This window comes from Solea solea, chromosome 2 (assembly GCF_958295425.1).
Source record: "Solea solea chromosome 2, fSolSol10.1, whole genome shotgun sequence".
Lineage (NCBI taxonomy): Eukaryota > Metazoa > Chordata > Actinopteri > Pleuronectiformes > Soleidae > Solea > Solea solea.
In genome coordinates this window covers 31432696-31450967 of record NC_081135.1, presented here as the reverse complement: position 1 = coordinate 31450967, position 18272 = coordinate 31432696, and the positions used below count along the sequence as shown (strand labels likewise).

The 18272-nt window shown below is 39.5% G+C and overlaps 1 protein-coding gene across 1 annotated transcript in view; it reads right to left on the bottom strand.

Annotated features, from left to right (window-relative positions):
* The window catches only part of pth2ra (parathyroid hormone 2 receptor a), a 38896-nt gene extending 29551 nt beyond the window's left edge, over positions 1-9345 (bottom strand). The window contains exons 1-3 of the mRNA XM_058622481.1: positions 8910-9345; positions 984-1089; positions 225-335 (exon numbers count right to left, since the gene is read on the bottom strand). Of these exons, the coding sequence (XP_058478464.1) occupies positions 225-335; positions 984-1089; positions 8910-8999 (307 nt within the window). The 5' untranslated portion in view covers positions 9000-9345. The remainder of the gene's footprint in view (positions 1-224; positions 336-983; positions 1090-8909) is intronic.
* Positions 9346-18272: the final 8927 nt, after the last annotated feature.

Genomic DNA, 18272 nt, shown 5'->3' with positions numbered 1-18272 from the left:
TTGTTTATTTTTTTATTCATTGTAGTGTGTGTTTATTGGAATTTTTCTTCTTTGATGCCTGGAGATTTAAAAAGCAATTTCTTTTTTTTGTACGATGTCAAGATTGTTTGTTGATGTTTTTGTCGATTTATCAATTCATAAATGTAATGAAAGGCCAGGCAGCATTGTTGTTGTCAGTATTCTGCGGGCATGGTGAATCTATAAAACAAAGCAAAACTGTTCACCTTTGTGATTGAAGTCGTAGATGTAAGACGGACAGGGGACCTTGGTAACCAGTGCAGGGGAGCCTTGGGGCCAACAGATAAGACCGTCCCAGTCTGGAGGACACACATCATCTGCAGTGACAAGGAAAGGAAGTCAACACAAACTCATTTCTTTATCTATATCTTTAACCTGCGTGAAACCTGTTTGTGTGTTGTTGTTTTTTTATGGTATACAGACACACTACATGACTTTTTACCTGATTTTACCCACGATTCACAGTTGGGCAGAGTCTGCACCAGTCAGGACTAGTTGAGATTAGTTGATCATCAAGTCAATGCAAAACCGTGACCGAATGATTAGTTCACTAATGGAGATTGTGTGATTTGTATGAGGAGAAAGTAAAATCATCCTCTTGCTGTCAGGCCCTCTCCATCTCTGTGTTCATTATACTATCCAATAGAAAATGGACACTTTTAAGTGGTTGTCTGATTCACTGAGTCCTGTATATCGCAGCAACGGAGACGTGGTAAAAGGGCGACAGGATAACGTATAATACAAGTATATCAGTTTTTAAACTCATATTTGGTTGACAAAGTTGCATAAAGAAATACTATTGTAAAGCTGTGAAACGGCATCCTTTACTTAACTGTGAAAGTGTGTAGTTACTTTCTTATCAGGAAGTTGGCAGCCCTAGAACATGGCGAAAATTGAAAATCCTCAATTTTGAAAAAGTTGCATTTTAGATCAACGTCTAAAACGACTCTGTGCGTGTTTTGTACCTGTCGTCCCTGCGTCGATGTTGGAGAGGTTCTGGTGACACTGCAGTTTGATTTGGTAAAGGATGTACATCTGCTCCTGTGCAGACAGTGGACCATCAAATCCCATCTGTGGAGCAGACAGACAAACACAATCACGGCTTTGACCCCCCCGGCTTGAACTTGGCTCTCGGATGACATTTGGGAAATCTTATCATGTGCCAACTTCTGAGGCCCAGGCCAACATTTGATCAAATAAAGGAAAGTCGTGACAACAAACGATGAGAAAAATCAGTGAGAAACAAAGTAGCTTAGCTTTTTTTCCATTTTATTTTGATCCATAAACACTGTTTACATGGCACTGAATATCCTGTAATTTATATTTGACCATTTTTTATGTTTGAAAAACTAATTGTTATGCTACATTTTACATTTGTGTGGTATAACAGTCTTGTTGGCCTGCAAGTGATTCATCCTGTTTACTCCCCAATGAATTACTTACTTACTTACCAATGAGTCAGTGTTTGTGCTGCGTGGTGATTCCCTTTTGCTCGTTTTTCATTCCATGCATCCGTAAAGCCACAATTGAACTCACTCTCATGTTCATGGAGCCCATTTTGGAAGTAGTCAATATGAAGGAATGAACATGGTTGATTGTGGCACAGTAATTGTCCTTTAGTGGTATTAATGCAACCCTATTTCTAACCAAAAAAAACATAACCACTTCAAAATCCTCTTGACGGGTCATTGACATTCAGTCAGTGTATTACAAACAGGACGGACTGTTGTGCTCCCTGATGCAAGCTCAGTAAAAACATGGCTGTGACTGTGACTTTGACAAATTGTCTCAACAAATAAATGTATGTGTACCAATATGGTCACTGCTTTAATCGCCTTTTTACAACAGTTACTTTGTTAACTTCCCTTCGCTTCCCCATGCCAGGCTGCTGTGATGAAAGAAGGGATTTTTTTTTACCTCACAGGACACAGAAGTAATTGGTCTACCAGACTGTTTGTTTGGATTTGTGCGTTTTGATGCCAGAATCTACCAGCTGTAAAAACCAATACCTTCCTCTCAGCTTAAAGTAGCCTGGTCGTTGGTAAAAGATTCTGATTGCATTTTACAGTTACAGCTACATTTACATTTAAGCATTAAGCACTTATCCACAGTGACTTACAAAAGAGGAATAAGCTACATAGAAGAAGTCTTGGAAAGAAATCCAGGGTGAGAGTGCAGAAGGAGATACGATAGGGAGTAAGATAAGTGCTAGGACGGAAGATGCTCTTGGAAGAGTCAGGGACGCCCTTGTTCTGGTCGCGCTCACAAGGACGAAAAGAACCACCAGATGACAGTCCTTTGATGAACGGATCAACTCGTAGATCTGGAGATAAGCGATTGACAAGGTGGAAGATAATAGTTTACACCACACGCGCCACTCTCGCCAACTCGGCAGTCTCCTCCTCCTCTTCCTCGCAATCAGGAGAAATTTTGTGCCACAGCTCCACACACATAATAACCATTTGGGACAGAAACAAGCACAGATTTCTGTCGTCCATTTTGTTTATTTGGATTAGATTACTTTTTTTTTTTCCTGGGCATGGCCTGTAACTATAGAAATCCATGTGGAATCCATGTGTGGGCTGTGAACTGCTACGATATTCTGTTTGCATTTCATTTGTTAAAGTACTCATAATTATTTAAAAAGTAGTCAAATGTACCTTATGAAGTGCTTCCATAAGTGTGTTATTTTCACTTCTGGCAGGGAAGCTCTTGTGTCTGTCCCCTGACAGCATGGGGGGGGGGGGGGGGATAGGCTGGGGGAAGTGAAGGGTGAGTGGAGTCTTTGATGATGCTGGAGGCTCTGTGCATGTACCGTCTGTGATTGGTGTCTGGCAGGGATGGTAGCGATGTACCAAATATTTTCCAGCCGTTTTTACAATCTTCTGGAGTTGTTTTCTTTCATGGGCAGTGCTCTTGTAGCAGGATGTGATGCAGTCAATGACTCTCAGTGACACCACTGAGGAAAGCGGTCAAGGCTGGAGCTGGAAGTTCCTCTCAGCTTGTGAAGGGCGTCTCTTTTGGGCCTTTGACATTTTGACAGCAGTGTTGGTCATCGAGGCCAAGTTGTCAGTCAGCAGCATTTCAAGAAATGTGGTGGTGTGTTCTGCTCTAGGGTACATTAGGCTCCCTCCTGCCTCATCGTCCTTTCTGACCATATGTGTGTGTTTGTTTGTGTGTGTGTGTAATTTAGGTCGAAATTTGTCAAAAGAAAAGTTTTCTCTACAAAAATGTTGCATTCTTGTCATCCACAGAAAGCACTATTGAATATAGTATTTTGGCAAAAATGTTCTTACTGCTTTTTAAAATATATATATATCTTTATATTTTTATTTTGTTTTATTATTTTTTTCACACATAAGGAAAAAGAGCAATCACAAAGAAATGCACAAAGTATCCGAAAACCCATTATGCAGATCAGCAGGTGAACAACCAAAACACTCATTGTCAAATTGTCCAAAACATTCAGATGGCAGCACTTGGAAGAAGCAGCAAGATGTTCCCTCTGCCAGGATAAAAGGTCCACAGAAAGGGACCACAACAATAACAACAACAAACCCAACAAAAAAAAAGATCTTTCAATATAGCAGAGAGGGGCAGGGTTTACGTAACATAACAGCAAACTATGTCGGTTTAATTAGGTCTCGTCCACGCATAAGACAACAACTTTCTGATTGAACATGTCTTGGTTTAACAATAGAGAAGCATTTCATTTCAGCCACCTCTCCAAACGTATTGTGATTACAAACATGCCTGTTTTCGAGAGCCTGTTTATGAAAGATAGGAATGCTTCTATCTTGTCAGAGCTACTGAATATCGGCAGGCTGCAATCTGGGTGTCTGCTAACACCATATTGTTTGGAGTACATTGTAATTATGTGTAACACAAAATGCCTTATTACAGGACAATACCAGAAGGGATGTGTGATTCCTCTGCACGTCTGCATCGACCACATCATGAAAGAACAGCGAATCATCAATAACTTGCTATGTTTCATTTTTGAAAAACACTGTCTGTGCAGAACTTTAAATTGAACACATCTGTATCTGGAATTGATATTAAATTATATTGCAAATGAGGTCACAACTGCAATATCTAGAAGGAAAAATCACAATTAGATATTTTCCCCAAATCCCCAATCGGCCACACTAGTAAGACCGTCCACTGGGACGCCTAACTTTCCAGCCCATGCTGATCCAAAATGACTGGTACCACAAAAGCACCAACAACGCCAGAAACCAAATGTTTTGGATACAGCACAGACCTTTTAGTCGAGTTGATCCGTCAGCCATTAAGGCCACATGAGCTCTTTCATCAAGGTACAAAGCTCCAAATCTGTTGTTCCACAGCACAATAAATGTCTGATCTAACTTTGTTAATCCACAACCCGACGTCACATGGGACACATTACTGTCACCATGAGTCACTTAGAGTCACTTGGTGTAAACGACCATGGAAATGCGTTGGAAGGAATAATGTGGAAGACCATCTGTGTCCACAACAACACCATCTGTCAAACCATTCAACAGACAGTTTTAAAAGACGAGTGAATGACGGTGACAGTTGCACAGTGTCTCTGGCAGTTTTTGCCTTATTCTTAAAAAAAAAAGGAAAAAGAACAGTGTGCTCTGTGCTGCCATGAGTGATTCACTGTGAGCCAAGGCTTTCACTGAGGAAAACACATTTCATCCTTGATTACTTTGTCATCTATCTATATATCTATCTATCTATCTATCTATCTATCTATCTATCTATCTATCCATCTATCTATCTATCCATCCGTCTAAACATACAGTACTTCTATCTATATATCTATACATGTATACATCTATACATACATACATCTTTATATGCATCTTCTGCTAATTAGACCAACAGTGTCAGCTCAAACATGACTCTCTGTGTGTGTGTCGTCAGGTGAGAGAGGTGTTTTGGTAATGACTCAAAAGTCCACAGGTGGCAGTAGAAGTTGTGGAGCTTTGAAGTCGCTCTTGAGTCCGCCCCCGCTGAGAAATATCGTGAAGCTTGGTCTTTACAGTGACAAGTTTGCCTTTGAGGATGAAGTTAAAGACTTGCTACAGAATATCCATGGCTTTCATAAAGTCCTTGGTTTTCTAATTATTCTTTCATACCTGTTTTCCTTGGATTTTGTCTGTTTGTGCGCAGCATAGCTCAAAATGTAAAAGAAAATCCACTTTTCTGATTATTGATCTGCCTCTGGCGGAGCTTCCTCCCTCTCTGAGTGCTTCCTCAGAGTTTTGACATTTGTTACCCACTGTTAATACCTGGTGTATTGGTGGGTGGACTTTCCATTTGTACACCAGCATTGCTTCCTCTCCCCATCGTATCATGTCTGGCCTCCGATTGTAGCACATAAATCCTGCTCCTTCACTTTGGTCACATCAGCACCACTCTCACTTTTTGATGTTTCCCTGCCTTGTAGTCATTTCCATTTCTATTTGCTCCAGGTTCACCTTCCTGATCCAGTTAGCCGTATGTCACGTTCAGCCTCGTCTGCCAGCTCGGTCCCGGACAGCAGCCAAATGACACCTTCTACAAAACACTGTGCGCTCTCAGACACAGCTCTGTTTCTGTGTCTGCTCCACTTAGAAACACGTCTGCCAGTTGAGGTTGAATCTTCAGCCAAATCAGTTTGCAATGTCTTAATGTATTGTTACAGTTTGCCTGCCTGTGCACTTTGCTCCACATGGTACCAACTCTTTTTTGACAGTTTTTGAAGCCGCTGCAACAGTCATTAGACCTAAATTGTATTTTCTTTATAGTGTCAAATCAAGTTAAATGAGGTTTCAAAGACACCACTTTGCCAACTAATCAAACATATTGATTGCCTCTCCGATGCAGAGGCTTGTGAGTGGTTGTGCAGCGGGCACAGTGGAAGTGAAGTGTCTCGAGAGTGCTTTGAGTAAATTAATGCAAGGCAAAGGAAAATGTATTTGCACAGCACATTTCAACAGAAAAGGCAAGTCAGCGCACTTCACAGAAAATAGAAAAGGCATGAAGACGATACAAAACTACTCCACGGCTTTGACCTGGAGCACATGATATTATGAGTTAAGGGCAGGATTCTTCTATGATCGCTCAATTTCCAGATCCAGATCACCACACTAACATTTCTTCCTTGGGCCATGACCTATGTCTCTGAAAAACCTCTTTTGTTCACCTCACATCACCTCCTTGGCAGAAGTTTGTGGAACTAACACCTTTCCCTGACAGTCATTATAGCCTCAACCCTAAACATTAACAAACACACCCCAGTCTCTGCCATCTAAGTGCCCACACAGAGTTTCCCACAGAGCTGTGGCACAGTGGTGCATCCAAGCAGTCGCACATTTTGCCAAAAAAGACACAGACAATTCTGTGGAGCTGGACAAGGAGACACCTGCAAAACACCAAGAATATCCGAATATTAACACAAACTCTTCAAGTAATTAACTCGCTAGTCGGATAAGTCATTGTTGAAGTTGTAACTCTTTGAAATAAGATAAACATTTTAATGTTATGCTGTCCTGTTCACTTCTGCTTCTGTAGTAAACTAACGGTGCACGTGTCCACTATCCGTCTCATCGTCCTCCTCTTCCCCGTCTGTGACTTTAACGTCTGTTCATTATTCTTCTTTTTTTTTGGAATGAAAATACAGCAGCAACAGATTGAGGAATACAGACACATGATATCACCAAACCAGGGGGTCACGACCAACATACGTCATCCCTCTCGTTAAGAATGAAATGTGTTCCCGAGTGGGCTGTATCGGATCAGAGAGTTTTCAGATTGCCATGATTAAATGACATATTTTTATGTAAACATAGCTACCGGGTGTCACAGGGCAGAGGCTGCTCTATTATGGGATGGTGACAAATATGACAGGCTGGAATTTGTAAGGACAGGAGACACCGTATTTTATATCTGGTGTTTGAAATGTGTTACATATCAATGATACATATCAAAAACCTAACTTTGCTGTAAGTAAGTTAAGAGTAGGTCACACATCCCTAAAGATACACATTTTGAACAAAAATACTCGGTTTTTCCCCCCAAAATCATCAAAGGTTTCAAAGCGCATCTCTTCGCCCTCACTTAGGTCTATTCAGAGGCAAACATGGAGATACCTGCAGGTGAAAGCCCATAAAACACATCTTTTCAAAGCTATCACGCAGACAGACAATGGGGTTTGCAGAACATTAGCGCAACAAAAGCGGTGTAAGCACTAAGAGCCTGTGGCAGAAAGTTGGAGTGACTGCTAATGGTATCATGATAAAGACTAGGCACAGGAGTTTCTCACAGTTGATTCGCGAGGATTAAAAGCTGCCCGAGCACCGGGCTTGAAAAAATCCATTCATTAAAGCCTGATATTTCTGTCTGGTGTAGAACAACATACTCTGTTACATTAGTGGACATTTTGCTTAATACAGGAGCACGATTTGTCACAAAGCTGGCTCAAACATGACAGGCCAAACTCAGCCAAACAGTAATGTTGGCTCGATCTCGAGTGACTGCACCAGCACCACATCCTGCCTTTGTTCGACAATTCAAAGAGATATAATAGAACCGTGTATCCACTGTGACCCTGCTACATACATTAAATTGCAGGGACAAGTGGCAAGAATTAAGATAACGAGGAGCGTTCCCTATAGCTACACTGTATCTACTGTATTGTGAGCATATCAGCGGGTGGGCTACTACCTCGCTCTCTATTGGATTGTTGAGGCACACCCACTGATGTGCACCGCTGTCTGAATATTAAACACAGCTGCATAATTAAATGCAACACAGTCAGAGTCACAACATGCCCAAGCGAACAAATCATGTTGCAAACAATGGCAATATGATTTTAGGGTAACATATCTTGCAAAAAATACCACATATACTTTTAGAATAAGACAGAAATAGAGGTAGCAGATGATGAGTGTTTAAGTGTGTCTCTTCTTGTGTGTCCAAAGCTATTCAGTATGTGCCGTTGATTCAGTTGAGTCACAATGTCAGAGCAGCACAAGTCATGTTCAGCTATTTCTCTTTACATTATTCCCCTCCCTTCATTCTTCTGACCTTCTTCTTGTTTTGTGGCTTTGTGAGGATCAAAAAACGTATAAACCATACATTTTGAGTAAATGAGGACATTCTTCTGGGGTAAGACCTGGTTTTAGGGTAAGTATTTGGTTTAGGTTTATGGTTAGGCATCTAGTTGTGATGGTTAAGGTGAGGCTAAGGGGCTAGGGAATGCTTTATGCCTATGAGGGTCCTGACTTTGAATGCTGTGCACACATGGTGTGTGGGTGTGTGTGTGTGTGTTGAAGGCGCTCTCCATGGTGCTGATAGAGCAGAAGTACTTACTGGATTCATTCCAGCATACAGTGACACACAAACGGTCACATTCCAGATTACACCTCGCCTTGACTGCGAGCCTCGGTGACTAATCACTGACAGACTTAACGCAGTGCCACTGCTGCATTGCAACAGCCATGTTGAGAAGAAGAGAAGAAGAAAAATCTACACCCACTAACACTCACACTTATTTAACTACTTGTTAAAGCAAATATCTCATCAACAAATCACATGGCAGCAACTCTGAGGTTCAACCCAAGCATCAGAATAAGGAAACTGTTTTGTAATGACAGAAAGGTAACAGTAACCTCGATTGAGTCACCATAGTTACACCCGAGGTCTGCAGAAGACCATCTCTGAATGCACAACACGAAGAAGTAGATGCGTTACAGCCTCAGGGGGGGGAATAAAGTGGTCGGAAAGTGTGTCTGTGCGCTTATACAAATATAGCAGTTTGTATATTCATGGGATTCTTCTAATTATTATTACACATGATCATCCTGCACATGTATGACTTCAGTAGAAAAAAAAAAAGTAAATAGCTTCCTCACCTGTGCTTTAACCGCAGTAAAGCAAAAGAAAAAGTTTATGAGCAGCATCCGCGAAAGCCAGTTCATAGTTCCTGTGCGCGAGACAAACATCCACAGCTTCACATCATCTCAGCTGTTTTATCTCAGGTTGTGGTTCAAGCTGAGCGGAACAGCGTGGAGCGGAGCGGGGCAGAGCGGGGCGGGTGAAGGGTGAAGGATGAAGGATTCCCCGTGCAGATAAGATCCTCGCGTGCGCCGCTGGCGATGGAGGCGGCACGCGCACAAACAGAAAGAAAAGCGTGGGCTTCACGTTCACCCAACAAAAGCATCCATTCTGTCATCAGTTCCCTCAGCATCACTTTTTAAGAACTTAACCGCGTTTCTGTTACTCTCATATTTACTTTTCCGACTCCTGTGGAGACAACGACTCTAACTCCACGAACCTGCGCTTTCAATGTCAACAGCAGCTCTGTAATAACAGCAGCAGCATCAGCAGCAGCAGCATCAGCAGCAGCACAGTTGTCTCTTGTTATCCTAATATATACATTGGTGTGCACTGACATGTGAGGGGGCGGGGACTCACGTGGAAACAATTTACCATTATCACACACCCACCTCCTGAATGTGATGCTATAGCATTTAGGTTATTTGAAAATAAAACTATTATTCTATATATAACTATATAGTCTATCTAAGATGTGCACAGTTTATAATAACATTAGTAATATATAATGAATGATGTCATGTTAATGTATGAAGGTTGTGTTGGTGGAATGTTCTGGGAACCAAAGGAGAACGTTCTGTCAAGGTTGTATGAAGGTTGTAGAAAAGTAACGTTAGAGGAACATTCTGGGAACCAAAAGAGAATGTTCTCCAAAGGATGTATGAAGGTTGTAGAAAAGAAACATTAGAGGAACGTTCTGGGAGCCTAAGAGAAATTTCTCTAAAGGTTGTGACAAAGTAACGTTCGGGAACGTTCTAGGAACCTTTAGAGAACGTTCTGTAAAGGTTGTATGAAGGTTGTAGAAAAGTTAAGAAAGTTCTGTAAAGGTTGTGACAAAGGAGCGTTAGGAGAACCTTTAGAGAGTGTTCTCTAAAGGTTGTTTAAAGGTTGTAGAAAAGTAACATTAGAGGAACGTTCTGGGAGCCTAAGAGAAATTTCTTTAAAGGTTGTGACAAAGTAACGTTCGGCAACGTTCTAGGAACCTTTAGAGGACGTTCTGTAAAGGTTGTATGAAGGTTGTAGAAAAGTTAAGAAAGTTTTGTAAAGGATGTGACAAAGGAGCGTTTGGAGAACCTTTAGAGAGTGTGCTCTAAAGGTTATAGAAAGGTTGTAGAAAAGTAGAGAACGTTCTATAAAAGTTGAATGAAGGTTATGACAAGGTAATGTTCTGGGAATGGAATGTGCAACCAAAAACTAACTTTAGGGGAACGTCAGGAAAACTTTCCATATCAACCAGAGGAGAACCAAAAATTGTTAGCTCAGTAAATCTTAGAATAACAGATAAGACACTACTAACAAAACAAAACAAATGAACTTAAATTAAAGAAAAAAAGAAAAATAAATCTGGAGTAGTGACTGATGGCTCTGGAGAGATGGAGGGGTGTAATCAGGATGGATGGCTGGACATTGCAGGCAGGGAATGGATCTGGGAATGGATGTTATCGCATAAACAAAAGACTAAATGAATGCTGGCAGGCAAACAAAGGATGAAACAATACAGCACAGGAGAGAGTGTGTTACCACATGGAGATATGGAATAAACACTGGGAGTGGCACTGAGGATTCACACCCTTCCAAGTTGGCGTTCTAAGCACTGCGACACTCCCCGTCCCTCTCTGTCTCTCTGCCTCTCGTTCCAGCCTCGTCCTTCAGCTCCACCACCGCTCCACCATCAACATCGAGTGTATGTGTCAGATATGGAGCGATTAATGATTGATATAAAGTGTACACAGCTTTGTCATTCAGTACATATTTTACTTTACTGTGTGATGAGATCAGAGTCTAGATGACAAACTCAAATGTTTTCCAATATCAACATTTTAAACATGGTTGTGTGACTAAAATAAATAAAAATTACGTATATATTATACTGTCTACTTACATATATTCTATTTTTATTTTTATTTACAGAGCTATATTACTGGCTATGTAATAAATACACTGCAGGTATGGTTCAGGTTTGTGAAGCATTGTCATGTAAGGCACTGTCACATTATTAGCACCGACTTTCCTTCCAAATGTGCCAACGTTGCTGTCGATCCCCAGGAGACACTGGTGACATGTCCATTTACTGATGGAAGCAACAACACCCTGTGTGTCATGATGTAAAATCATGGATTATTTCTATTTTGACTGAAATTGCATTTGTGATTTGAATCGCGATATGAGAGGGAATGGGGTCTGTCTGTCTGTACATACATCATCTATACACAAGTCTGTCTGTCTGTCTATCATCTATACATCCATTCAACATCCATACATACATCTATCATCTGTCTGTCTGTCTGTTCTGCTGCAGGGTTCCAGCATATAATCCCACTCTTTGACAAATACAGTCTTAGAGAGTGAGCAGCATCTTGTCAAAAGTAGAAAAACAATTCAGTGTCAGTGAAACTCGATCTCCGTGTGGGTGGCGTGTCTGAGTATTTGGCTCTGCTCCTGTTGCCTGTGTCGACTCTTTGACGTCTCTCATCCTTCCCGTCTGTCTGCAGACACCTTTGCCGCGCTTGTTACGTCCGGAGTTTCCCCTTCCTTTCATTTACTTTCTGCAGAGCACTGTCCCCTGTGGCGGTGTGATCGATAGATCAGTAGGTTTTGACATACATAAAGAGTCCCTTCTTGTCAGAGTCTCGTATTCCTCAGACTGTGCATTCCATTGATCCCCTGTAAGAGGTCGCCCACTGTGGGAGTTGGATGGCGCCCACAGTGGAGGAGTCATCCTGAGCAACTTGCTCTTCTCATATCGGGGCACATGTTAATGTTGTCTGCTGCTAATCTTTATAATGTCCACTTCTAGCCACTGATTCAGTTTAAATCCTCCATTTGTCCACAATGGAACTGCTCATCTCATGTATCTGGTTCAGTGGTGTAAGCTCAATTGACCTTCTGACATCAGCAGCTGAGTGCCTGCAGAATTTAGAGGCCGATTTTAAAATAACTTAGGAAGGCAACAGATACTGATCTCCATGAATCTGCTTCATGGAACAGCTCGAACATTCACTGCTTTTGTACCAGAGGAGGAGAAAGCCTCCAAGGTGGTGGACAATGTCTGTATCTCATGCAGCAGATGAAGATCGTGATGCAACACTGTGTAATATTGACAAAGATTCCCTCATATACCTTGCCTTGCTAGAACAAGAACACAGGATATACCTACGTGTCCATATCTGAAATGTCTCTAGAGACACTGATGCTACTACAAAAAAGTTAGAAACCTTGGCTTGTTTCACTATGCAAGGTATCCATCTGAATAAATGCAAGGGATGTCTGTCTGACAATGGCATCATCAGTCAGACTTCATTTATATAGCACGTTTCATGCAAGGCAATGCGACTCCAAGTGCTTCACAGGATAAGAACGTAATCGAAGAACGCAACCACCCATCCAAGAACTGTTTGAGCTGACAAGTGAAGTGAGGAAGTGAGGAAACGCTGTCATGGAACTCACAAACAGCCGCAAAGGGAAAACACTGGAGACTAAAATACTAATGGGTGATCTAACCAGGAGATAAAAGTGGGTACACAAGCAGTAACAGATAAAATGTAATGAAATAATGAAGTAAATGAGTAGTTAAAGTAGGCAAGTCAATGAATGAATAAATAAATAAATGAGGCAAGAATGTTCAAGGACACTAGAGGGTAGAACAAAATAATTTGTGTCAGACACTAAAATTAAATAAGAGAGTGCAAGTAAATAATAAATGTCAAGTAAAAGCCACGGTTTAAAAAGGTGGCTTCTTGAGTTTGTTTTTAAAAAATATGAACATTCTCTGCTTCATTCATTCTTCTTCATTCTCCATAGTTTATATACCTTAAAAGCAAATCTGATAAATAAGTGGGACTTTAAAAAACGAATTAAACAATCTTAAAATCGATTCTAAAAGAAACAGGAAGCCACTGTAGCAGTGGCGGCTGGTGATAAATGTTGGGGAAATGAAAAGAGACAAAAAAAAGATCTGCAGCTGCACACAAGAGCATGTCCCAGTAGTTAGTGGAGTAAGATGTTTATATCCGGTTATTTGGGCCGGTCCGCTCAGCTGTGAGCTGAATTTCGCCCCAGAGTTTTCCTATCTTTTGCATTGCAAGGACGTTTCTGTGTGCGTGCACCACTATAGTGAGAGAGTCAATGGTAAAGAGTTGTGCGCCCCCAAAGGAACCGGAAATACGTCACTTGACCGGCACTTGCTGTAAACGAGCAAGAGAGCGTTTTTAAGCTACATTTGAATGCAGATTACAAACAGACTGTATAGTGTGTAGCTCATTTATTTAAAGTTTTTACAATTTATTTTAGATGATCCCTATCTTCCTCATGTGAGACCTCTATGGACGGGCTGCCACTGCAGTGTAGTGATTTTAAAATGGGCATAACTGTGCATTGGTTCAAACTTGGCAGGTGACTTACTAATGGCACCAAAAACTAATGACACAATGTATCCAGTTTTGGTGTCCTTTCTTATTTTTTTTGTGTAAATATGCACTGTAGGCGTGATTAATTAATGCTTGATATAATGCCCGAATGCTCTCTTCTCTCTCTGCTCTCTTTATTCATTTTTTTTACCGCTCAATTAGCGGAAAAGTTTAACCTATGTTCAAGTTCTCTTCAGCCCCCCACAAAGGCCTCAATGTATCCTATAAAACATAAGTGGTGAGAAAATTACAGACGGAAAATGATACACGTTTTTTTTGTACGACCACGCTGATTGGTTCAGACCAAAAACTGTGTCTCTTTTCACTATGAAATTACATGTTATCATCAGTATCAGTGTAAAAAAAAAAAAAAGACGTGGGTAGAACTGCCAGTACTCTGGAGACACAAAAGTTTCAAGCAATTTAAAAGTTGAGGCACTGTGACATGGCAGGGCTGAGGGGAAAAAAGTAAACATCACATTTTATGCTTTTATTCATATACTGTATTTTCCGCTATGTTTCTTAACACTGTATCCTGGGATTGTGCATGAGTTGTGTTGAGTGTGTTATCCTTGATTCCATTTGAGGGCATCCTCTTTAGAGCAGAGCCAATCAAGTGTACTTCATCGCTCTTCTGTCAGCTGTAGCAAAGACAAAGACATACACTGAAACCGTGAGTCATTCGTAATTATCTACTTCTTTTTTACGCACACGACAGACCCGAGTCTTCATGATTCTTACCTACAAACCATAATTAAACCTTTTCCTTTTTGTTGTACTTAAGGTTGTTGTTTTTCAAGATTTCAACCCTTTAAAAGCCAGGTTTATGTCACAATGCCACCATGTTTTTAGATAGAAAAAACATGTGTCCATTTGTGTCCAGAGTTACCATGGCCCATAAAAAATTGTGCTGCAATTTGGACGCATAATTCCTATATATAAAGGAAACATTTATTTTTCCTTTATAAAAAATAAAAGGATTTTTTATCCTTTTATTATCCTTTTTTTATCCTTTTATTTATGAAAGGATAAAGGAATTATCCTTTCAAAATAATTATAAGTCCATTAAATGCAACAAAAAAAAGGCGATCCAAAGGTCGATGTAAATCAGACGTATGTTCAATACCTATCAACTTTGACCCCTCTCACTTAAAATTCTTCAGCAATATCTGTCTCAGAAAGGAAGATACAGAAATATGCCAAAAAACAGTTAAATGTTATATTAAATGTCAAAACTGAGCAGCGTTTACATCGTGCTAATTTAAAAAAAAAATGGCTGACAGAGAAGATGTTGTTATAATCAGGCTCTTCAGCAAATGATTGGTGTGTTGTTGTTTTTTTTGCATGCAAATAAATTTGCTCTGAATTTAACAGATACTCAGCGCGTGGTCGTGCTGCTGCTAAGCTGAGTGCCCCAAGATAAAGGAACAGCTAAGAGCTCACTTCTATTCCCCAGCATGAAATTTGCGATGCAAATTATCCTCCCGTCAGCCTGTACTTGTTGTTACAGTTGTGTAAATGATCCATTGTGCAGTACTGGGAACCCACCAGAAACTACAGCACTGTCAATACCTTTAATTCTGCTCCAGGATACTATCATTATCTTATAATAACGTTTCACCTCATAACAAGATGTTTTTCATGTTATAACAAGGTATTTTCATGTTATTATGGCAGACAACCTCATCACATTGTAACAAGAAGAAACGTTATTAGCGCTACACAGAAAAAATATGCTTTTTTATTATTATATTCTACTTTCATTGAGCAGATTTGTTTTCACCTACATCTGACCTAATTATTAATAGAAAATACTTGGTTGTTTTTTTTAACCCTTTAAATGCCAGGTTTTTTTCACCCTGTTTTTAGATGAAAAAAACAACAACAGAAAATATGAAATATTTTCAGTATACTGCATTCAAAGTAAATTTTTTGTGTTGAATTATTACAGCCTGGGATATGTCAGTGAGTAGCAGCAACACTGATTTCTTTGCATCATTATTTTTTTTGTCAAAATACTCACACTCGTACCTCTAGGGACAAAAAAAATTTGCTTTTTGAAAGCAAGCTATACAAAATATTATACATTTTTATATTTTACTTTCACTGAGCTGATTTCTTTTCACCTACATTTGACCTAATTATTGATATCAAATACTAATAAATTCTTAAAGATTTTAAACCCCTTTTGTGAAGATGCCACCATGAATATGAATTATTTTTAATATACTAAATGCAAAGTAAACTTTTATGTGTTTAATTATTACAGCCTGGGATATGTAAATAGCGGCAACACTTGTGACAGTGCCATCTAGTGGAAATGCATGTTTTTTCTCCATAATATGCAAAATATGGCCAAAACGACGCCATCTGGTGGAGAGTAGTAAAAACGATCAATTCTAAGGCAAAAGCCCAGATTGACATCCAGACATAATAAAATGCATGTATTATACATTGCAGTTTGAATGTGTTTCAATGGTACATTTTCTGTGCTTAACGGTTTGAGTGTCACACTTGTTTGTACACAGTGTATTTTAGCCTTACTGTAGGAGCTGAGCTGGAGATAACAAGATCAAATACAAATACACAACCTTGCCAAAATTCATGCCATATGCATCATCACAGCCAAAATTACAGAAAGACAAAGATTGAAAAGTACGTAAAATAATGCGCACAACAATCCCCAAAGGGTTCAAATTTACAATTTCCTCAATTGCGTTCATTCTCCCCACACTGTTCCCTCATTTAAATATGATAAAAATTCACAAACATGAGATAATTTGTCACACTACAATGTGAAACTTAAAAATATGTTTCCATTAGTCACTTTGTTGCTTTTATTTGCTGTGGCAGCAATATATGCTTCTATATATAACTCAATTCACACAACTGTGGGGGAAAATATCAAGGTGAATCCATCACATGCCAAACTCATTACACTGAGGTGGTGAACATCAACAACTGTGAATTACAGTGCCAATAAGGTTAATTGAAGCCAGTGTTCTTAATGATTGACATTTCGGTTCTTTGCTTCTTACTGTAGTCGCCTCTTAAATTAGATTGGAAGTGAAGCATCTTCAAATACGACCAAGTCTAGTTGCGTTTTAAATGTTAGCGGCATCATATGTGTCATAATACTTTATTATGGAACTACAATTATAGCAGCTCTCTCCTCAGTCCGTGGCAAAATTAGTCCACGCTCAGATTCATATTTAACTGTGACGTGCAACAAATATGCATTAAAAAAAGTTCCACTCAGTGGCAGCATCAAGTGCCTCTGCAGGGAGAAGTGAAAGAGTCACAGAGCAACACAAAAATGAGTCATTTTTACTTATTACTAGATACTCGTATCCTTTTGGCTTTCTGGTTGCCAGGTTCATCCTATACTGATAAAGTCAGAGAATCGACTTTAATCCCGGCTGGATTTTTACCAGAAGCTGAGTCCATCCGTCCTTCTTGACTTTCTCTGAGAAAGATTATGCAACAGCAGAGGTGAAATTCGTCAGGTCAGACTAGCAGAGTAACTCACACAGGAGAGACTGTTTCATAAGTTCCAAGAGGTTATTGGAGATTTCTCCCGGCGGTGAAGTGATTAGTGCTGTTGCCTTGCAGCTAAAAGACCCGGCTTCACGACCCGGAGTTTGCATGTTCTCCCTGTGTACGTGTGGGTTTTACAGTTTCCTCCCACAGTTCAAAACCACACAGAGGTTATTAATCGAACTCTCTAAATAGGTGTGAATGTGAGAGTGAATGATTGTTCGTCTCTGCTGTGTGTTGTGTGTGTGTCTCTCGCATCAGGTTTTGTTTTCAGAAGTGTTTTATTTGAAGACTAAGTGTGGATGGTAATTTCTTAAATATGTCATTACATCAGGGAAAAACAACACTATGCCTGCCAGTTATCATCATTTAAGAAAAACAAAAAAAAAATAGTGAAAGTAATAACTAACTCATTTTAAGGAGAACATTCTCTGGAGGAGAGGGAGGAAGTAATATAATTAGTTTTAAATTTTTTATTAAAATGCCTTCTTGTTTGCACCTGTATCATCTGTTCTTGTATTTTTCTCTTTAGTACATTCTGTTGTTATGTTTCATGATAAATAATAAATTCCCGGTTGTCCTGATTGCTTGAAAATATGAACTTATTACAACACATACTAGAAATGCGATTTATAACCGCCCCCATGCACACTTTTTTCTTTTATTTATCTGTAACTGTAAAAGTAAAAAAAAAACATGTTTTTGTTCAATTCACACTCGGTAATTATACTGCTTTAATTATACAGGAAAAATAACAATGTAGAATTGTCATAATGACATCGATATTTGTTGTGGAAATGGTGTTATTTTCAATAAAGAAAATATATATAAAAAAAGAGTCAATTTAACATCCTGTTACCATCCAATGCAATAATTACTTAGAAGACAATAATCCTGACATGTGACCCGTAAAGTTTACACTTTCTTTTCATAATATTACGACTTTATTCTCGTAATGTTCCGACTTTATTGTCTTTATTCTCATAATGCAAAGAAAATCTTATTACATTCCATGTTTCTTTAATGTTAGAAATTGTGTTTGAAAAACGAGCCTTTAAAGGATTAAAATGCTAAAAAAAAGAGAAAGAGAAAGTTAGCGTTGCACGTCGTGAGCTAGTGCTTAGTTTCAGTAACTTACCTGGTAAGCTTTTATTTGCTTTTTCACGTAACATTTGACATTTTTGTCTTAGAGTTAGACATTCTGATGAAGAACATACA